This window comes from Cucurbita maxima, unplaced genomic scaffold, assembly GCF_002738345.1.
Source record: "Cucurbita maxima cultivar Rimu unplaced genomic scaffold, Cmax_1.0 Cma_Scf00008, whole genome shotgun sequence".
Taxonomy (NCBI): Eukaryota; Viridiplantae; Streptophyta; class Magnoliopsida; order Cucurbitales; family Cucurbitaceae; genus Cucurbita; species Cucurbita maxima.
In genome coordinates, this window is record NW_019272024.1 from 1,001,339 (window position 1) to 1,025,620 (window position 24,282).

Here is a 24,282-nt window from a genome sequence, read left to right on the forward strand (position 1 = left end):
TTTTTTTTTTTTTTTTTTTTTTTTTGAAGGGAAACCCATAAAGCAACCCTGTAAAGGCCTTTATTTATTTATATATTTATTTATTTACTGCAACAATTCCGATATCCATTCAATGTGCGGCAACTCGGATTCCGACGCCTCCAACTCAGAGCTCCGTTCATTTCCCAGTCCGTCGCTGATCTCCTTCACCGGAATTTCCGAAACGCCGTCGTTCTTTCTCTCCACTGGATATTTAAGTGCGGCCAGCGCCGCACGCTCCACGGGAGCAGCAAAATGAAGCTTGTTTTTGGTCTCAGGGCGGAGCTCCTCCGGCGAGTGAGCAAAAAAACAAACTTTGCGTTGGCAAAACCTGCCCGCATTACAGGCCCGGGTCCGGTACCGGGTCGGGTGGAGCCAGAACTCGAAAACCCCATGAGCAAATTCACAAAAATCCCCCTTTGGGCAGCTGCCCGTCCGAAAGGCAGGGCAAGCCACAGCAGAGTAGTTAAACCGCCGTGGGTCACGGCGTTGCGCCTTCTCGCCGCGGTGGGCATAAGGACATTCCGTCCAATCATGGCTGCGGGATTTCGGACACCGTTGGATCTTGAAAGCGTACATCCGAAACTCGTCGGAGTTGAACAGCGCCGTGTCATTGGTTTGTGGCGTTAAGCGAGTGTTCCTGTAAGCGAATTCCGGTAGCGCCACGGCGGTGAATTCGTGACCGTACACGTCATTGATGCCGAAAACAAACCCTTGAAACATTTTTTTCTTCTTTTTTTTTCGTTTATGAAAATTAAAAAATTAAATATACAAATAACAACAGCAGCTTTTTTGTTGAATCAAGACATGTTTTTATAATATATATATACAAATATTAATTCACCTGTAAGAAGAACAAATATATTAAAAAGACTGAAACTTTGGGGGAAAATTAAAAAGAAAATAAAAAAGAATTATATGGGAAGTGTGAAAATATTAAATGTGTTACCTGAGAGAGAGAAGGGGTTGAGGAAGAGGAGAGAGAAATGCCATTGTTGGGTAAAGGAGAGAGGTTGAGAGCTCCAAAGGGAATAAACGAAGCTCACTGCAAAATGTTGGATTAGAGTGGCTTCATTTATAGAACAAACACAACAGGGTTTTACATGCTTTTTTTGCTTTCTTTTTTCTTTTTCCTTTTGTTCCTCTTCAATAAAACAAAAAAAAAACAAAAAAAAAATCGTGTTTAACAAAATAATAATAATAATAATCATAATAAATTATTTTAAATAAATTCATGAATTATAAAAAAAATTGCCATGGACCAAATAATTTGAATTTAAAACATTGAGAAAGGTTAAAGATTTAATTCCCGTGAAAAGGATTTATTAGACATTTACTACGGTAAAATTCTGATTCTATAGATATTTAATGTAATGGTCTAAGCACCACTGCTAGCAAATATTACCATTTTTAGGCTTTCCTTCAAGACTTTAAAATGGGAAAATGGGTATGCTAGGGAAAGGTTTCTACACCTAGCGGTGGATTTGGGCGGTTACAAATGGTATCAAAGCTAGACACTGAACCATGTGTCAACCTTCTCGCTGTTCTCCGAAGGAGTAGACACGAGGCGATGTGCCAGTAACAAAGGGGTGGATTTGGTGGGGTTTCCACTTAGAGAAATGAACGAGTGTCAGCGAGAACGCTGGGTCCTGAAGGGGGTGAGAAGGTTTCCACACTCTTATAAAGAGTGTTTTGTTCTCCTCCCAGACCAATATGGAACAACGGGTAATTTAAGCATTTTTGTGTTTCGGGATGTGGAGTTAAAAAGTAACCAGGGTGGTGGGTTAATTTGTTGATGAGAGAGAAAGGGAGAGAGAGAGAGAGAGAGAGGAAAATTGATGGAGATGCATGGAAGCCATTGGAGAGGCTCAAACACTTGCCTCATTGTGAAGCCACTTGTGGCATTTGCAACACATTATGATAGCCATCTGTTTCTCTCAAACCTACTCTTTCTTTCATTTTATTTAGACGATTTCTTATATTTAAAAAAAATAAATATTACCTTAACAAAGATGATTATTATTGTAAAAAAAAAATTATGAAAAAAGGTACCCACAATTCTTAAAAACAAAATTTTTGAGAAATTAGCTATGGTTTGTTTGTTTTTTAAATTTTTTTTTAGAACTCAAGTTTTCGAGTGTAACTATACGTGTTAAACATAGACCCGTATGGTTTAAAACAATGAAAATGTTATAATAAAATTATGGTTAAATAAATAAGATATCAATAATTTTGAATAAATAAAATAGATTTTTAATAAATTTAAAATGGCTCCTTAATATTAATATTTTTTATTGAAGAAACAATATAGATATAAGAGATATTTATAGGTTGAGTTGGGTTAAGTCTAACACACTTTTTAACCACAGTTCAATTGTGTTTGGCTCATAAATTTCAGCTAAATTAATATTTATTAAATAATGAACCGAATCCAACCTAACCATAGACGATTGGGTTGGTTCAAGTTGTTCAGGAATTTAATTTTAATATATATTTTTTACAATTATTTGTTAAGAATGGTCAAATTAAAAAAAAATTAACAATAAATTTGAAATAATTAGGGTCCATTCATCTCATAAAAACATATTTAGATGTTTTATCGGGGCAAAATTAAAATTTTAAATCAATAAATGGTTTTTTTTTTTTTTTTTTATAGGAGAAATAAAGAAGCTTATTCATTTATTTGGGCATCGAAAATGATTAATAATAATAATTAAAAAAATGCAAAAAACGGATGCGTAAAAGCAGTTTACGTTAAAGCTAATTATTATATATATGCTTCTTTCTAAACTTGGTTGAAAAGTGTCCCTTTAAATAGGCAAGCGTTTCTAGATAAAACCAAAATAATTATATATATATATATAAAAAATTATGACAAAACCAATAATATAAGAAATAATAATCCTCAACAAACATCCCTATATTATTTTTGTAAGTTCGTGTAATTATAAGTGATCAGATGACGAGAGAAAAAAAAGAAAAACAAAAATGAAAAGCAAAATAGTTCGGTAATTTGATCGTACTATTTATAACGATACCGTTAACACAAGACGACAAGATGACTTTGTGTTAACGGAATTGACTAGATGATTTTGCTTGAAACGGTAGCACGTGCAATGCGGTTAACCTGTTCGGTTATCATCTTCAACCAACTTGTTTTTTTTATTAAAGATGAAGAATGTCCGTATGTAAGTTGGATCTGCAAATGATAGTCACGAAAAAAGTAACTATTAATATGAAAAGATATTAAATGACGTTATCAAAAGAAAAATCATTACACCGTTGACGAAATAAATTTCGAGATCTTTTCGCTTTTTTGTGTACGACGTCAAATTGTTTATATTTCAAACCTAACATGCTAATATCCGCTACCAAAAGATATTCATTTAGATCCTATTTGATAACCATTCGGTTTTTATAAAATTAAGCGTTTTTAGCTTAACTCGATTAAAGATGTGGAGATCGAACCATCGACCTTGAAAATGATAATTGATAGATTCATTTACGAAGCTATGATCGAGTTCCGTGAATTTATAGTTAAATTTCTCGTACATATATATTACACTCTTGGATCGAGTCTATAAGCATATTTTTATGAATTCTAAGTCGAAAATAGACAAAATAACATGCGGTAAAAATGAAATTTTTTATAATTTAAAGAACGAATATCTTAAAAAAAACTGACTCTGTTTCTATAAATCGGTAAGTGTTTCTTTCTTTTCCACAAAATGACAAACCAGACATAATTTTGGTAACCTTTTTTCCCTCTCCCACAAGTTTTACTTTTAAAAAGTGGTAAGTTGCATCACATGTTATCACCCGCTCTATGATTCGTTTAAATTGCAGGTATTATTATTAATGATATTATTATTTTGTATTTGGTGGGCGGTGTACTTGAATATCTACATTCTTGATCGAGTGTGTGTATGTGACGTTCAAATAAAGAATGAATACATTAATGAACCAAGACTACATTCGAATTAAAGCTATGCTCTATAAAAGATTTATAAGAAAGATCCAAAAGAATTGAAATACTACATATACCTACTTAGAACAATTCTTAGTTTGATAATTTTTTGTAAATTTGTGTTGTCAGTAGAGATATTCTTCACTCTTAAAAGCTAGAAATAAGAAACGTGACTATGTCGCAAGAGAATGTCGAGGCTTATTAGGTGCTGAATTCAAATTCTAAATTTGAACCCGAAATATCTATTAAATATTTTAAAGTTAAATGTATAGAAAATGAATGTTTTGAATATGTAGAATAGTTAATTGGTAGTTCAAATTACAATTACAAATTTATAACTTTCCTAAACCCGAGATAAAACTGAATCAATTTGATTTCTTTTAAGAAAAATTAAAGATCGACATTAAAATCGTGCAACCAGAACGAGCCACGAAGAACAAACGAAACCAGCTAAAGCCAATTACGATCAAATTAAGTTTCGTGAAATCGAGTCAAGCAAACCTACCCAAATCAACAAGAGGAATAATAACAAGAACAAATAGATGAAGGGGCAAAACGGTCAATGTAGCATAGAATTACAACACATAAAGACAAACGCAATGAACAAAGCTCTCTTTCACCAATAAGCTTGACTTTCAGAATGGAAACTAAAAAAATTTGATTGCTCTCAGCTTTTAGGATCAGAAGCTTCATTATGTATTCTTTCAAGAATAATGTTACAACAGTTCATGGAGTTCGCATCAAGTAGACCATGGTTCCACAACTTGATCATTAACAATCTCCAGCACCTGCCAACCCCACAGACATGTTCAAACATAAACACGACGACAACACATCGACAGGCTTGTCGGTATAGAGTTTAGAGTTTAAACGAAAACAGGATTTCAATAATTCAAATTATTCTCCATTTCATATACAGTGAACACGTTATAAGATTCACACAACGCCATATGTTGTTATCAGTATTTAGTTAGCTGATATGACATTGCATGTAACCGTCCATGCCCACTGTTAGTATATATTGTCCTCTTTGGACTTTCCCTTCCGAGCTTCCCCTCAAGGTTTTAAAACGCGTCCACCACTAGGGAGAGGTTTTCACAACCTTATAGGGAATATTTTGTTCCCCTCTCTAATCGATGTGGGATCTCACAATTCACCCTTTTGGGGGTCCAGCGTCCTCACTGGCATATCGCCTGGTGTCTAGCTCTGGTACCACTTGTAACAGCTCAAGCCCACAGCTAACAAATATTGTCTTCTTTAGACTTTCCCTTCCGAGCTTCCCCTCAAGGTTTTAAAACGCATCAATTGCGGAGATGTTTCCACACTTTATAAAAAATGCTTCGTTCTCCTCTCCAACTGATGTGGGATCTCATAGTGCAATTCGCAACATTCTCCTCAAGAAAGAGGACTGGAAAAAAAGGTAGTCCGATAACATCTCCATACACGGTAACCTTCATCATCGGTATTCATTCTTAAAGGATTTTCATACAGAAAAATCGGAAAAGTCGAAGAAATGATGGTTCACGACAACATAAAGAGATGAGAAACTACCATAGTAGAGATGGAGTTTTGACAAGGTTTGGTCCATGTAACTGTGAAAATGCCTCACAAGCCCAGGGGATATGGCCATCTGCCAGCACCCTAAGAACAGATACACTGTGTTCAGATAACACTATGTTTGAACATTTCATCCATCAACACTATTTAAATAGATTCTAACAGTGAAAGCAAAGAAAAGTATTCGTTGAATTACCGTTGCTTCCTAACGAACGAGTTCCACATATGCCTAATTTGCTTCTCGTCCTTGGTTACACCGACAAAATCATCGAGCATCTACATAAATGCAAAATCCATTAACAAGCAAAGGTAGGGATCTCATGAAAACTATAACAGATTTAACTAACAATGTCGAGCACAACGACAACTAATGATCCTATGAAACTGAAAACAAAAATACGAGGGAATGCAGAAGAAGATCACGTTGTCACCCTTGCACTATCACCCTCACCGACCCTCCACAACTCCCTCCCTATTGACCCGCTAATCAACAACTGGTCTCGAGTTCATTTTAACATGTCCATACAATGTCGAGTACTCAGAATCAATGGGTCAAGAAATCATATTACACTGCTATCATTGAGCAAGATATTACTAGACATTAATGGTCAGACGCCTCAAGAGAAAGAAAAGCAAGCAATATAAAAGGACCTCATGGGAGAGAATCACATCATTACAAGGCTACAAACCCCTGTTAGCTATCAGATGTAATCAAAACTTCAAAGCTTACCCTCCTATCCTCAAGATCTGCAACATCATCATCGACTTCATCTTCGCTATCTCGATCTGATAACACTTGTTCCAATGCCATTGGCTTCAAGTACATCATTAAATATTGAGAAAGAAGTAACTAAACAACTCAAAATGCATCAACAATATAACAAAACGAAGGATCTAAAAGAGAGAAGAATTCTGAACACTATAACAACACAAGATGTGCCAACTCATAGCACTTGATATAAAATGAACACCCAAGACTCGAACGCCCAATGGTCATCGACAATGCAAACGACTGGCTAAACTATGTCAGCAACGAACATCACCAGTGAAGACATTAACGAAGGATGAAAGCTCAAACAACAACCTCCGGCGAGGATATCAACCGTGAATATTTGCACATAAATATTCTTACATAACAGAAATTCCAACAAGCTGGCACCGAGTGTAGATTATCCAAGGCATGTTAGCACAACATACTTCTCCTATTCAAACACCACGGTTTGAAACCAAGCTCTCCTCAGATAGGACGATTGAGGTGAACTCAAATGCAAATCCAACCTTGTTTTTTTTCTAAATCACCAGAACACTTAGAGCAAAATAGTCACAAATGATTTGAGCATATGAGTAAAGGAGGGGTACATGAATGAACCGAGACATTTGAATGAGAGCGACCTTGAGGATAGGATGACTAAGAAAAACTTAAAAAGGAAATGAAAGTTACTACTTATACCAGCAAGGTGCACTTTCCTTTTCAGCGGGTTAATCAAAGGAACTCCATAGTTGAACGTATGTTGGGTGACCTCCTAGGGATTTTCCTGGGATGCATGTGAGTGAGAATAAAGCATGCTTAAAAGACGGTGTTGGTCTGTGGGGATAGTTTTCACTTTTAAGAAGCAAGGAGTAGATAACGTAACCATATCGTAGGGGATGTCAAGGCCATCAGGTGCCGAATCTGGATTCTGAATCCTCGGCATAAGGTGTTACAAATGGTATCAAAGTGGTACCTACATCAGTAAGATGTAATTCGTTGACGAACCAAAACGAAAGCTGTTGGGCATGTGACACCCGAGTAAAGGAGGGGTACATGATTGAATCGAGGCTACACCCGAATGAGAGCGATCCAGAGGATAAGATGACTAAGACATATTACTTATATCAACAAGGTGTACCTTCCTTTTCAGTGGCTCAATCATAGGAACTCCATAGTTAAAAGTGCTTTACTTGGGGTGTTACTATTTAAAATAAAATAAAAAGGTATAGGATTTAGATGTTGTCTAGAAATGAGGATTTTCTTAACGATTTTTTAGGCATATTTATTATCAGAATTGCAAGTACAAAACTAACAAAGGAATACAAAAATGGATGAAAAAGTAACACAAAATACAGATGAATAAATAAAACCTCCCGTCTGTTAAGCACCAAGCAAAGTTTATCAATCGACAATGAGATAAAAAGGAATTCACCTGAGCTCTGTGGGAATGAAAGAACTGTCTCTTCCTTAAGAGGGTACAGCTAAGAGATAATGAAAACAGAGATAAAAATCAGGCTAAAGTTCATATCTTCTAACTACAGAACAAACATCCGAACAAAATAAGTTATTTAAACAAGTAGTTGTTCCAATCATACACATCTTCATGGGATAACAATGCTTTTAGTTGGCAACAGAAAATTGATGTCCGAAGAACGTTGATTTGACAAGAGTAACCTAAACGTCAAGATCATAATGATAAAAAATACACATCGAAGCCCATAAGGAGGCATTAAACCTCACTACCTCCCAACTCTTCTCCATCCGATCTCTTGACCTCTCTAAGAACTCTAGGCTTCTCTCCATTCAAGTACCCCACAGAAATGCAAAGAAACTCGCTTGCCATAGCACTTTTCTCTTCTCCTTAAATGGAGGGTTCCAAAGCACCTCCCCCGCCACCGCCATAGACCTCCCTCCCTATGACTCAAGCTATTGAGGATTGTTGGGAGGGAGTCCCATGTTGGCTAATTTCAGGAATGATCATGGATTTATAAGTAAAGAATACATCTCCAGTGGTATGAGGCCTTTTGGGAAGCCTAAAAACAAAACCATGAGAGCTTATGCTCAAAGTGGACAACATCATACCATTGTGGAGAGTCGTGATTCTTAACATAAGCCCACTTATTTTATAAGTTCAAGCAGTGACAATTGACTTTGACATGAAAAAAATTCAATAAAACGATTAAAATCTTAAGATCTACTATAAAAAAATTCAAGATCTCGTTGAATTCAAGTCTTTCATCTTAAGTAAACCGTAGGTTAAGCAAGAGTTCAAATTAAATGCAACAGCTACACAGAAAGTAATCATCTTTAATGCTTTCATCACAATGGAAACTCAACATAATTTAAAATGAATCTTAATAGGACATAATGACAAAATAGCTGCAGTGATGGAAAGAGACACGTAAAACATACTGTCTTGGGTCTGCACGTTCAATCGACAATTTTCTTGTCTTGGCAAATTGAAGCATAATTGGCGCAATATGGTGCCCTGATATTGATTGTACGCAGTCAGGATCATTGGATGAATGTAGAGTGGTACTTAAAAAACCTGCAATATTAATGCGATTTGTAACATAATCTAGAAATATTAAAACATGGATGCTAGCATTCAGTGGTGATATTCTCACCTGATATTTGAGCCTTTTCACCTTTGCTAGATTGAGCATCTGAAACAAGAAGGTGGTTGCTCAATAATGATATCTGTACAAGAAGGAACTATATAAAATCAAGTGCCAGAGGTGGCCAAGCAAAATAAACTCACTCCAGAGCCCTCTTTCAATATCATGACATCTAAGCATCATAATAATATTTCAGCTTGATACAAAGAATTATCAGAGGGTATTATTAAAAAAAATCTGAAGGACAGTTTCAAACAATAATAAGTAAGCAGTTTATCCTGCCAAGGGAACATTCATTTAGGCATGCATAAAATCTAGTCTGGCCATTAAGGACTAACTGATACAAAAGCCAAGGCCTCAGGGTTCAAAAGCTCCAAAGATACATATAAAATAGGCTCACTTCCCATTTCTATTTTTCCCCCTTTTCTCCGATACTCTCTCGAACTCATTCTCCCATTCCACGATCTCTAAAACTACCCGCTTCTTCGTCCCTTCTTTTCCAATTTCACTTACAAATTCCTCTTCCTTATTTCCCTCATGGAATGTACTTTCGGATGTTATGGTCATTCTGTGATCGGTGAAGATGTGAAGTACTAATAAATTTAGAAGTCGGTATCGAATGGGATCACCAAGGATGACGGCAGAATGATGCACTGACGTTTTACATGCGAGGATTATATGTTTATAATCTTATTTGTTGGGCTTGTCAAGGAATAAATGAATTTGAGGTGTTATATCATGCTAATGAAAAGTAAAGAGGATTCCATGTTCCATCACAGAGTTCTCTTGATGACAATGGTGTGGTCCCAGCCCATAGACAAGGCAAATAGGTCATAAAACTCAATTAAAATTACAAAAGAAAAAAAATCACGGAGGAGAGAAAATATCGAAGAAGTACATACCATCCGCCTTGTTCGATAATGTAGGCTCTACAACAAAAGGATGGGTGTGCCTTGCACTTTGAACTGCCCTCTTAACCTTTTTGCTTCTGAGAGGCCTTGAGCTGAAAAAACATGTTAAGAGGTATAAGTTTCTTGTTAATATCAAGGAGTTCAGAAGCATAAATTAAAATGATATTCAAAATTTCTAAGTAGACATGACTTACCAGAAGAAGAATGTCTGCTGCTTTGGATCAATGCCATCTGCGATGATCTAATAGAAAATGAACTCGTGTCATTGCCAAGACAACGCCCTAATAACTAGACCTTATCTAAATACTAAAGACCCTTTTTCACATAGTAGATTATTGTTAACCTGAAACATTGCCCCTGTTAAAAAGGTGCTCCGTGTGTCCTTCCAACAATAGAATACAACAACTGTGGCATTTTTAGCATCAGATTCAGTTATTGTCACTAATTTTTTAATGAGGAAACAGACTTTTCATTGATAGGATTCAGTTAATGTCCTAGCCACTGAAAAGATAGAAGCTTGTACTTGAGACAACAAACATAAATGTTTGCACAATATTTTAACTTCATCTTTCTAAAATATCTCAAAACGAGGATCGTAGATATAGACACCCTATAAAGTAAATGAAGAAAGAAGTAGAGAAATCCTGGAAAAATAAACGTTATATCGAAGAACTGACGTATGAATGGTGGTAACAGAAGTACCATAGTAATACATGTGAAACTGTTCCTACCTCAGACCTCCAAACATCAGTCTTCGTGGAAACATTTACAGCTTGATACTCCTCAGTTACCTACGAAAACATGATCAAATCGATGTTTGCTCAACAAAAAATAGATGACTTAAAACAACTTGATCCTCAAAAAAATTACTGACCCAAAATCCAAAGTTGAAGAGATCATGTAATGATAACAAGTGACATCTCAAGCCCTGTAAAAGAGAGAATAAGTTTTTAACATTTTACTTTCACTTTAATAGTTCTGCCATGTACAGCCTCACATTCATCGCAAGAGATGAATCATGGAAAATTACCTTAAAGCTTGCACATTTAACCAAGCAAAATGGACAGGAAAAATGTTCAGTTACTGCAAGTAAAAGCTCAATATGAACAAAGCAGAGAGTCAAAACGAGCAGCATAAATAGAGGATAGAAAGGAATCAAGAGACGATTGAGAGCAAGAGAAATATAACACCTTTAGTTTTCTGCAATCTATTGTTGTAGTACCTATAGTTGAAAATAACGTTTCCAGCCCTCAACCTGAAACATAAAGAACAAGCAAACAATGTAATGCATACATTCTTGAAACATACAACCATTTTGAATTATTCTTTCATCAGGAGCAAAGTGAAATTCATAGTTAAAAAATAGTAAGGAAACTATAAGATCCCACGTCGATTGGGGAGGAGAACGAAACACCCTTTATAAGGATGCGGAAACCTCTCCCTAGCAGACACGTTTTAAAAACCTTGAGGGGAAGCCCGAAAGGGAAAGCTCAAAGAGGATAATATCTACTAGCGGTGAGCCTAGGCCGTACAAATGGTATCAGAACCAGACGTTGGGTGATGTGCCAGCGAGGAGGCTATTCCCCGAATGGGGGTCGACACGAGGCAGTGTGCCACTAAGGACATTGGGCCCCGAAGGGGGGTGGATTTGGTGGGGTTCCCACATCGATTGGAGAAAGGAACGAGTGTCAATAAGACGCTGAGCCCTGAAGGGGGGTGAATTATAAGATCCCACATCGAATGGGGAGGAGAACGAAACACTCTTTATAAGAGTATGGAAACCTCTCCCTAGCAGATGCGTTTCAAAAACCTTGAGGGAAGCCCAAAAGGGAAAGTCCAAAGAGGACAATATCTGTTAACGGTGGACCTAGGCCGTTACAGACAACCTAATTTTCAAAACAGAAAACTAAAAACAAAATTGTTTTCGAACCTCCTTAAACTACAATCATGCTTATATCAAAAAAATAAAAATAACTAAATAAAACAGAGAAAGAGAGAGAATGACCGAATCATATGATATAGTGACGAGGAAGGTATTTCACTGAACGTGTATGAATCATATGGAGATTTGCCCCTAGCACCGAACTCTTCTGCAGAAATTGTGACCTGTACTTGCTGGCTGTATGCTTTTGAGACCCAAAAATTAAAAAACAAATAAAGAACAAGAAAGGCAAAGGTAAGTGAAACTCTGGGGGATGGAAAAAAATGATACTTGATACCACAAGTAGAAAATAATAAAATAGATCATCAAAACGGACCATAGAATCAGAATTATATGGAATTTGAAATCCTACACACTTCTCTCCATCCAAGCAACTTGTCTGCAAAAATAAAAACTAATATCATGGCGAGATCATAAATAAGAGATTCGACATTCATCACCAGCTAAATATAAATAGGAAGAAAGTAATGAAATGACATCAGAATAGTTTTTAGTGAAAAAAAAAAAGAAAAAAAAAAGCATTTGACCGAAACCTTCACAACACAGGAGCGCATATCCACAGTTGACATTATCTCAGCCCTCTGTCCAAGACCAAAATTTGAAGAATTCTGCCACTAAATGTAAAGTCCAGAGGTATCTTGCCCCATAAGCAGTAACCTGCAATCGCTACCTCCAAGATAAGCAATTGTAACCATTCCTAACCCTTATACAGAACACATGATATGAACCACAGCATCAATCAGCCATATAAATTTTAATGAACATGCGAAAAAATGTTGTTCAAATTATCACAAGATGTTGCAATTCATGTCACATCAAAGAAGAATCAAGCTTCATTTATTCTTAGATGGTTACAAATTTTGGGTGGATAATAATTTAGAATTATGATATTTCATTAATGTATTTTAAGACTTTTTATTTACTTCAACTTTCCTTTCTCGCTAAAAGAAGGGTGAAGAAAGAACTCTTCGATCATCTATCTGATGTCACGTTATCTAGCTAGAACAAAACCAGACTCGTCAAATATACAAGTTTCAAAACGTAAGTGTAGCATCCCATTTTTCTCATACTCTTTTTGGTATAACTCATTACCAAATTACTTTAACTTTGAGTCCAATAAGAAGCCAAATTTTATCTCTACCAACAAACAATGGACTATATTTTGACATGCCAAATCAAAATAAAGACGTCGAATCATATTAGACAAAAAAAATCCACAGTAGAACCAGCTCGATGGAGGATAAGGTACCAGGAACAGATGCCATGTATGAACGCCCATCAACTGAATCTACTCCGGACGAAGTATTTGCAAATCCAACTGCAAGAAACAGCATATAGACCAAATATAACATATTTTGTTGTCTAAATTCGGCCACCAGTAAAAGTTAAGTGTGAAGGCCTACCACAGCTAACAAATAATATAGCAAGTGACCCAGATTTTGCCTCTGCAGCTAGCTTGTTAATTTCAGGGAGGATGAAATTAGCTATAACTTGAGAATTGCATTCCACTCTGTTGATGCCATTTAAGAGGCAAGCGTGACTGAAGCGATATACACCAGAGAACTATTGGTTTAAAAAAGGAATGAAGAAAACTTATAATTAGATATCAAAACATACATTAGGATGCACAATAAGCCCTTCTTTAAAATGCAGAATACCCCCTAATAGTCAATTTGCATTCAAGATCAACCAGAGCTGAAACCAACCAAAATCATTCTTACCTCGGCAACTGAAATGTCAGAGACTAATCTTCCCAAGATGACATGCATAGGAAACAAATTCTGTGTCTGACCACCTGCGCTCGTTGTCCTAGAGATTGAAATTGCCATCTGGATCCTACAGATAACAGATTCAAAATTCAGTACATAATAAATTCCAGAATCCAATTATAGAAATGATCACCATTAAAGAAAGAGAAAAAATGTAATCGACAAGAAAGAAATACCAAGAATGGAGGCATAGAACTTCAAATGGAAAACCAGCACAACCATTTAATGAGGGTAGCAAGAAAGACTTCATACTAAAATGAAATTTCAACAAGGTTCTTCGATGAAATTTTCTTCTAAAAAATAAAGAAATGTCATAAGCTACATAAATTTTAACTAGTCATACAAAAAAGTTCAATATACTTGGACTTTTTTTTTTTTTTGAGACGTTTTCTGTGACCCTCGCTCAGACGATTGCCTCCCCTCACCAAGGCCAAAACTTAAACAAGTCCTTAAAAAGTTCCTGGTTCCTTTAATTTATCTTAGTCTCGTGCTTCATAATTGTTAAAGATTAGTTTGTTTAGATTGCTGTATTTGGTTAAATCTTCTGATAGTTAGGAGTCGATTTGTTTTTATTTGATTTACTCTTGATTTGATTAGATTTTGTTTTGATTTAATTTGTTTACTGGTTTGTTACCAGATTTCCTGATTTCTAGGTAGATTTTCTAGATATCTCTTTGTATTCTCTGTATATATATAGAGCATTCTTGCTCTTCAAAATTTAATCAATCTTATCAATCATTCAATCAATCCCTCCTTCACTAACAATTGGTATCAGAGCTATCTTCTTAAGGGATCTGTGAGATCAAGATGGAAGGAGAATCCAGTTTTTCTGCTGTTGCACCACCGATCTTCGATGGAGACAATTATCAAATGTGGGCAGTTCGTATGGAGACTTATTTGGAGACCTTGGATCTTTGGGAAGCAATAGAAGAGGATTACGAGGTCCCTCCGCTTCCAGCAAATCCTACTGTAGCACAAATCAAATTACAGAAGGAAAAAAAGACAAGGAAATCAAAGGCGAAAGCTTGCCTATTTGCTGTTGTATCTCAAATGATCTTCATGCGAATAATGTCCCTCGAAACAGCAAAGGAAATCTGGGATTATCTCAAAGCTAAATATGAAGGAGATGAGAGGATTCGTGGAATGAAAGTTCTGAATTTGATTAGGGATTTCGAGTTGCAGAAGATGAAGGAGTCTGAATCGGTGAAAGAATACTCTGACAGACTTCTCAGCATTGCCAATAAGGTGAGATTACAAATGATTCCAGGATCGTTGAAAAGCTGCTAGTCACTATTCCAGAGAAGTTTGAAGCCACCATTACTACTCTGGAGAACACCAAAGACTTGTCAAAGATTTCTCTTACAGAGCTCTTGAATGCTTTACAAGCACAAGAGCAAAGGAGATCTATGAGGCAAGAAAGGGTGATTGAAGATGCCTTACCTGTTAAGCATCAAGACAACAGCAGTTATAAAAACAAGAAAATTTTCAAAAACCAATCGACGTATAGAGATCCATCTGCAAATTATCAGAAGACAAAAGGAGGAGATTTCAAAAAATCCTATCCACCTTGCCGTCATTGTGAGAAGAAAGGTCATCCACCATACAAGTGTTGGAGAAGACCTGACGCCTTCTGCTCCAAATGCAATCAACTTGGACATGAAGCTGTGATTTGTAAAGCCAAAGATCAAGTGAAAGAAGTAGATGCACAGGTAGTTGATCAAGAAGAGGAAGAAGAAGATCAATTGTTTGTGGCCACTTGTTTCTCAGGCAAAGAATCAAGCGAGAGCTGGTTGATTGACAGTGGGTGCACAAATCATATGACATATGACAAGGAGTTTTTTGAGGAATTAAGAGACAATGAAGTCAAGAGAGTGAGGATGGGCAATGGTGAACACTTGGAAGTCAAAGGAAAAGGCACAGTAGCTATAACAAGTTACGAAGGTACAAAATTTATTCCATATGTTTTATTTGTACCTAAAATTGATCAAAATCTCTTTAAGTGTTGGTCAGTTACTTGATAAAGGCTATAAAGTGTTGTCTGAGAATAAGCAGTGTTTGATCAAAGATGCTAGTGGCAAAGACTTGTTCAATGTCAAAATGAAAGGAAAAAGTTTTGCTCTAAATCCGATGGAGAAAGCTAGTGCCACTGAGATTTGGCACAAAAGACTTGGGCACTTTCATCATCGAGGTTTACTTCAGATGCAGTCAAAGAAGCTGGTAGAAGAACTCGCTGACATTAATGATGACATGCTTCCTTGCCGTGCTTGTAATTTTGGGAAGCAACATAGACAACCCTTTCCTAAATAGGCATGGAAAGCCTCAAAAAAACTGCAACTGGTCCATACTGATCTTTGTGGTCCTCAACGAACACCATCATTAAATGGTAATCTTTATTACATTATTTTTATTGATGATCTAACAAGAATGTGTTGGATCTTAGCAAAAGTCAGAAGTTGAGGTGTATTTTGAAAATTCAAGGCCAGAGTTGAGAATGAAAGTGCATGCTTGATTCAGACAGTAAGATCAGATAATGGCAAGGAGTACACTTCAGAAACTTTTAACAGGTTTTGTGAAGAGGCTGAAATTGAACATCAGTTGACAGCACCATACACTCCTCAACAGAATGCGTCAGTGAAAGGAGGAATAGATTCATAATGGAGATGACGAGATGCATGCTTCATGAGAAGGATCTTCCAAAATGTTTTTGGGGAGAAGCAGCAAACACTGCTGTGTACTTGCAAAATCGAATTTCAACAAAAGCTGTGAAGGACCTGACACCATTTGAAGCTTGGTATGGTTACATACCTTCTTTAAAGTTCCTTAAAGTATTTAGGTGTCTTTGCTTCACTTACATTCCACAAGTCAAGCGTGATAAGCTTGACAAAAAGGCAGAAGCTGGCATATTTGTTGGGTATAGCACTATATCCAAAGCTTATAGAGTTTTTCAACCGCACACTAGTCAGGTTATTGTGAGCCGAGAAGTTCATTTTGCTGAAAAATGAGCAATGGAATTGGGAAGAACTGACAAAGGTGAATCAGATTTCTAATGCACCAAACAATTTAACCTTTGGTAGCATGTTAGAAGAATCTGAAGATGAACGACAAGAAGAGTCTGAAGATGAACAACAAGATGATTTGGTTGATGATGCACTTGTGAGAGGTACAAGGTTACTGTCTAATATTTATCAAAGGTGTAATGTAGCTATTTGTGAGCCTGCAGGGTTCCATGATGCAAAAAACAGCCAACATTGGATGGCTGCAATGCAGGAGGAGCTTTCGATGATCGAGAAAAACAAAACATGGAAGTTAGTTGATCGACCTCTAAACAGAAAGATAATTGGAGTAAGATAGGTATTCAGAACAAAGCTAAATCCTGATGGTTCAGTTAACAAATACAAAGCAAGACTTGTTGTGAAGGGATATGCGCAAGTTTTTGGAGTTGACTATTCAGAAACATTTGCACCTGTTGCTAGACTTGATACAGTAAGATTGTTGCTTGCTATTGCTGCTCAAAAGAGTTGGAAAGTATTCCAGTTAGATGTTAAATCTACGTTCTTAAATGGAGTCTTGCAAGAAGAATTTTTTGTCGAGCAACCTGAAGGTTTTGTGAGCAAAGGCAATGAAGATAAAGTCTACTTGCTGAGAAGGGCTTTATACGACCCTAAACAGGCTCCGCGAGCATGGTATAGTAAAATTAATGATCATTTGGTTGGTCTTGGCTTTCAGAAAAGTCAATCTGAACTCACACTGTATGTCAAGCATGAAGGTACAAATACTTTAGTCATTTCTCTTTATGTAGATGACTTATTAATTACAGGAAGCAATCCTAAGCAAATTAACAAGTTCAAACTGGAAATGAAAAAGATCTTCGAAATGACAGACCTTGGTCTGATGTCATATTTCCTTGGCATTGAGGTCAAGCAAACCCAAGATGAAGTGTTCATTTGTCAAAGAAAGTATGCAAAGGAGATACTTAAAAAGTTTCAGATGGAGGATTGCAAAGCAATGAATACTCCTATGAATTAAAAGGAGAAGCTGGTCAAAGATGATGGTTCTGCCAAAGTTATTGAAGCTGAGTTCCGAAGCTTGGTAGGGTGCCTGATGTACTTAACAACAACCAGACCTGATATCGTAAATGTTGTAAGTATTCTCTCCAGATTTATGCATTGTCCCAATGAGACTCACATGAAAACTGCAAAGAGAGTTATCAGATACATCAAGGGACCTGGAATTATGGAGTGAAGTTCTTAAAGCACAAGGAAATGAAGCTAATTGGTTTCTCTTACGGTGATTGAGGTGGCTCAATCGATGACATGAAGAGTACATCTGGTTACTGTTTGCCTCGGATCAGGCATGTTCTCTTGGTGCTCAAGAAAGCAAGAAACTGTAGCTCAATCCACTGCTGAGGCAGAATTGATAGCTGCAAGAGCCGCAGTTAATCAAGCTCTCTGGTTAAGGAAAATTCTTGTGGATCTAAACTTGGAGCAAAAACACAGCACTGAGATACTAGTTGATAACCAAGCTGCTATTGCAATCTCTAATAATCCAGTTTTTCATGGAAAAACTAAGCATTTCAACATCAAGTTATTCTTTGTTCGAGAAGTTCAAAAGAGTGGTGATGTGACTCTTTGCAATTGCAAATTTGAAGATCAAATTGCAGATGTCCTTACCAAACCTCTGCCACTTAGCAAGTTTGAAAATTTCAGAAAAAAACTTGGAGTTTGCAGCATCTAAACCTGGAGGAGTGTTAAATATTAGTGTTTGTTTAGATTGCTGTATTTGGTCAAATCTTCTGATAGTTAGGAGTCGATTTGTTTTTATTTGATTTACTCTTGATTTGATTAGATTTTGTTTTGATTTAATTTGTTTACTGGTTCGTTACCAGATTTCCTGATTTCTAGGTAGATTTTCTAGATATCTCTTTGTATTCTTTGTATATATATATATAGAGCATTCTTGCTCTTCAAAATTTAATCAATCTTATCAATCATTCAATCAATCCCTCTTTCACTAACAATAATATTAAATCTTTAGTACACCAATTCTTTGACATGTTGTGCACCTCAGCAAACTACGACACGTGTCTTTTTTTTTTTTGTGCACCACGTGCATGCACTTCAAAAGACAATGGTGCCTCAATGTTCCTATATGTGAGATCCCACATCAGTTGGAGTGAGGAATGAAACATTTCTTATAAGGGGTGGAAACCTCTCCCTAGTAGACGTGTTTCAAAATCGTGATGCTGACGACAATACTTAATGGGCTAAAGCGGACAATATCTACTAGCAGTAGGCTTGGGCTGCTACAAATGGTATTAGAGCCAGACACCGAGCAGTGTGCCAGTGAGGACGCTAGGCAATCAAGGGGGATGGGATTGTGAGATCCCACATCGGTTGGAGAGGGGAACAAAGCATTCTTTATAAGGGTGTGAAACCTCTCCCTGGTAGACGCGTTTTAAAATCTTGCGGCTGACGACGATACGTAACGGACTAAAGCAGACAATATCTACTAGCGGTAGGCTTGGGCTGCTCCACCATGCACTTAAAAAAGCATTGATATAAGATCCAACTCCTTTTTTCAATCTCTATATTATAATTTTCACATAGTAATGAAAGGTCTCTTAACCAAAAAAAATATCAGTAAACATGAAAATAGCGAAAATGATATCTAAATGATATTAGTCTAACCATTTCTGATATGAGTGCTAATTCTTTCGATGGTTGTTGTAGACAAATAGAAGCAAAATTAAAACCAATTACCTTCTCTTGTGTTTCGTCTCTATTTTGTACCTTAAACATCTGTGAAGAAATAAAGGCTACATATGAACAAAAAAATAAAGATCAGTACAATATAGGCCAAACAAAGCAAGTATGACAATTAAACATTATTTTCAGTCAAAAGTTTAGTCTGGATAAATGAACATGAGACAGATGGAATCACCATTTAAAACTATCCAAACTTTTCATATTGATCACAAGTTGTTCATATGAGTATTGCCTCATTATATTCATCATGTATTAACTCCATTTGGAGAGGAAAAAAATAGCTAAGCCATTGCATTACATTTTTAATAGCACGCCGCTGAAGAATGTTGTAGAGTTCAACTGGCTTGCAGTAAAGTGAGAGGCTCTCTTCTGCAGCAATTTCCTCTTCTTCAGATAGATGAACACGAGAGTCTACACGACACATTTGATCTGCGTTTCTGGAACAGCTGGGAGAGAAACTAAGATTACCAATAGGCTATCAGTGAAAAAGATGGTACAAGAAGAAAGAAGAACAAGAGCAGCCACCTAAAAAGTAGAGAATCAGAAATCATGGAGGAATGCAAAACGAAATTTACACTTCTCTCCAAGGCATATAAGCTTAGGCACTGAAGTTATTTTCCCAAAATCACGTCATAATAACTTCTTACGCTAGCTCTCCCATATGTGTTAGTGTTTCTACCAGCAAGGAACTATGAAGCTACGTGGTTACATCCGGCCATAAGAAGTTCCTAACTTTTACAACTCTTATGATTCAAAGAAGTCGAAATATTTCTAAGATGGTATTATGTTAGACACCACGGACTTCCACGATGGTTTTAAGCATAAGCTCTCATGGCTTTGCTTTTGGTTTCCTCAAAAGCCCTCATATCAATGGAGACGTATTCCTTACTTATAAACCTACTTATAAACTCATGATCATCCCTTTAATTAGTCAATGTGGAACCTCCCTCCCAACAATACTCAACAATCCTTCCCTCAAACAAAGTACACCATAGAGCCTCCCCTGAGGCATATGGGGAGGCATATGGAGCCCTCGAACAACCTCCCCTTAATCAAGGCTTAATTCCTTATGGAGCCATCGAACAAAGTACACCATTTGTTCGACACTTTAGTCACTTTTAACTATACTTTCGAGGTTCACAACTTCTTTGTTAGACACGAGGATTCTATTGACACAGCTAAGTTAAGGGTATGGCTCTAATACCATGTTAGAAACTACAGACCTCCACAATGGTATGATGTTGTCCACTTTGAGCATAAGCTCTCATGGCTTTACTTTTGGTTTCCCCAAAAAGCCTCGTACCAATGGAGAAGTATTCCTTACTTATAAACTCATGATCATCCCATTAATTAGCCAACGTGGGACTCCCTCCCAACAATCCCTCGACATAATATCCTTCAAAAAAAAAAAAATCAAAGCTACAAACAAATCTTTCTTCATTTTCGTTTGGTTAGTGTGCTCAAGTTGAAAAGACTGGCGGAAATAAATAGCACATACGAAGTTTCACGAGCCACAAGAGGTATGCCAGGCATTCTTCTCCAGCAATTCTAATTACAATCTCATGGCAACTATGGACTTACAAGGCTTGACGCCCCAACACATGCCCTTTACGCATCAGCAACAGAACACCGCAACCTTTTAAACGAACAAAAAAAAAAAAGAAAGACAGAGCCTCAACACCAATTCAAAGTATCGCCGCGCAATAACAACAAGCGAAGCCCGATAGTTGTTTCTCCAATAATGACCACAAATTTGAGCTCAGATGAAAAATATGTGCAGAACTAAAACAGGAGAATCTAAAGCATTTTGGGCGTAGGAACTTCAATTTTACAATACGGGGAAACGCCCAGTTCTCAAACAATTCCACAAGCTCATAATCCACGGCAGAAAGCGCTTTAACAGCAAAATCAAACTTACAGATAAAAAATTAAGCTGAAGGTATAAATGGAGGTGCATAAATGGGTAGAACAAGTGGAATTTTTCAAAGTTTAACATCGACGTGGTTTCATTGATAGTAAAAGCCTACCTGCAGTAGCTCAGAGTTGTCACTATTGTTCCTGTGTCTGTTCGAGCAAAAAGAAAGAGCGACAGAGAAGATAGAAATAAGCTACTGCAATCAAAGATAATATTAAATTAGACACTCACCGTCGCGCGGGCAAAGCACACCTGCCACCGGAGCCCGCGAGTTCTCACATTTTACTTTTAATTCCAAAAAAACCCTCGTAATTTTCATTTTCTCTCAAATAACCCCTGTTCTAATTTCAAATTAAAAATTCTAAATTAAAAATTTTATGTCTAAACTCTATCACCGTAATAATTGTATCTAATTTTTTCAAATTTGAATTTTTATAAAATAAATTATGTATATTATTATATAGAAATTAATTAAATACAAATTTAAAAATTAAGAGATTGTTCAACTAAAATTAAAATTTTTTAAACATATTATTTATTTTTTAATGTTTAAAATATATTTAAACAAAAATTAAAATCCTAAATTTAAAAATTAAGAGATTGTTGAACCCAAAATTAAAAATTTAAAAACATATTATTTATTTTTTAATGTTTAAAAATATTTTTTAAACAAAAATTAAAATCCTACTATTTAATTTTTTTTTAATTTTTAAATTTATAATTAAACCTTAAAAAAAATTATTTGTTTAATCACATTCTTTGAATTTGTGACCTCTATTTTATTGTAATTTATATTGGCTATTGTGTTTATTTTTTAACAGCAAATAATTTAAAAGAAATAAATACAATTAAAACTTTCAAAATAAATATATCGCATTCTAAAGAATTCGAGTTATTGTAAATAAGATAAAATAAAGTTGAATTATGTATTTTTTATTTTTTTCAACAAAAACCAATTCATAAAAAATGTTGGAAAATGGTTTAATATAAGTTCTGTCAACAATATTCATATTAACACAAATTAATTATTATATTTTATATATTGCCTATGAAACCTATTTTTTATATATATTTTTAAAAATTACTTGAAAATATAAGCGATTCACTCAATTATTGTGGATCAATCCAAACTTTTTTCTTTTAGTGGAAATACACATTTAATTAATAGAGTTAGGTCCGAACTCGATTATAAGTTTCATAAAATATGGGTCGATAGCAAAAAAAATTAACTCGATTGTCGAAAAAAACCATGTCATTTCATTCGTTACTGTCTTTTTGTGTATGACAGCATAATTAATTTATTTCCTAAAATTCAATTATCATAATTATCAACTTCAAAATGAGATTTTAAAAGTGTAATTTTGGTAATATTAGTTGTAAATACATTTCCATAATTCGATAACTACCAAATGTGCGTTTACGAACATTAATTTTACAACCATATTTTTGCATGTATGTTAGATTATTTTACAAACGTCTTATATTGAATATATATATATACCAAGTGTCATATTTAACTTTTAATTAAAAAATAATAATGTCTACATGATACATAAATAATCTAGTATAATATTTTGAAATTTTTTATTTTTTAAAATATAAAATTCACTGCACACATAATCAAACATATTCCCAGATGTATGGGAGAGGATAATTTGAAAATTTAATTAAGAAAGTTAATTTATTTAGTTTAATATTGATGATTTATAAGTCTGATGTTTAATTTTGTTTACAGTCAAATGAATATGTGACAAATATATAATTTATGCTTGATTTTACTTTGATGGCATTATTTTTTAATATAAATTTAATATTAATATTGAGTGTCATGAAAAATCTTATTAGATAAAGAAAAATTATAAATATATAATGGAATAATATCTTATTTCAATGATATTCTGAATAAAACAAAAAAAAAAAAAACCTTTTTTTTATATATTTTTTTTGTCTAAAATATATAATAGATACCATCAATTATTGTTTTTAATTATTAAATATTTCGACGATTTTATTAAATTTAGTCTTTTTGTTTATATATTGGAAAAATAGGTGGATTAAGAAAGTTTGAATCCATTGTTATTCTTATAATTAATTGTCAAATGCTTAATTACACTCTTGATTTTTCAAGGGAATAGTTTGTTTTTTACCAGTAAAGATGTCAATTAAAATATAATTTAGTAGATAAAATATTGATTCATGTATAAACGGGTATTTGACATGAATTTATTTAAACCAAGAATATTTTATTTAAAAAAAAAAGATTAATCATATAAAAAAATTATATACTCAAATTTATTTAAACCAAAAATATTTTATTTAAAAAAAAAGATTAATCATATAAAAAAATTATAGTTCAACTTGGTAATTTCGTGGGACTGAGATAGAGCTACCAAACTTGAATGTTTGACTATTCTTCGTTAAAATATGTAATTTAATATCAATATATTAATTTTTTAAAAAAAATTAAAAAATTTGGAGTGAATTTTTTATGATAAAAAAAATTAAGATAGATAAAATGGGCTAAAATTAAAATGAGGCGAAAGATAATATTTTTAAAGATAAAATTATAAATATCCAAATAGAGGATTGAGAGAAAAAAACTCATTAAAATCAGAGAAAATTTTGGAAAAAAAATTAATGGATTCAAACATAATTGACTTTAAAATCACCTTTCAAATATGGAAAGATGAACTTTGACCAGAAAGAAATAAAAAACTAATAAAAAAAACCTCACTTTCCGAGAAATTAAAGGAAAAAAACTCAAATTTTAAATAATAATATAAAATGACAATTAAAGAAATGCACAGGAAAGTTCAAAATAAGGGTGTGACACGTGTAGGAATATGATTGGTTGGAAGGATCACCGTCTTTTAGGTAGGAGAAAAACGTAATTTCAGGGGAAGAAAAAGGGAGGAAATGGTAATATGACATCGTGCTATTGCAGTAATGGAAATCGAAGGCCTATTTATACGAGGAGGAGCAAAATTCAAATCACAAACTGAAAAAAAAAAAAAAAAAAAAAAAAAAAAAAAAAAAAAAAAAAAAAAAAAAAAAAAAAAAAAAAAAAAA

At 34.8% G+C, this 24,282-nt stretch overlaps 1 protein-coding gene and 1 pseudogene across 1 annotated transcript; both read right to left on the reverse strand.

Moving 5' to 3' along the window:
- Window positions 1–37: 37 nt before the first annotated feature.
- LOC111483496 (zinc finger CCCH domain-containing protein 54) lies at window positions 38–824 on the reverse strand. Its single transcript, XM_023129740.1, has one exon. It carries the CDS (start codon window positions 739–741, stop codon window positions 85–87), a length of 657 nt encoding a protein of 218 aa, XP_022985508.1. The 5' UTR covers window positions 742–824; the 3' UTR covers window positions 38–84.
- A 3,681-nt stretch (window positions 825–4,505) lies between these two features.
- On the reverse strand, window positions 4,506–21,503 carry LOC111483471 (annotated as a pseudogene).
- Window positions 21,504–24,282: the final 2,779 nt, after the last annotated feature.

Coding starts and splice junctions, on each gene's coding strand:
- LOC111483496 (XM_023129740.1), bottom strand. CDS start 741: ATGTTTCAAGGGTTTGTTTTCGGCATCAATGACGTGTACGGTCACGAA.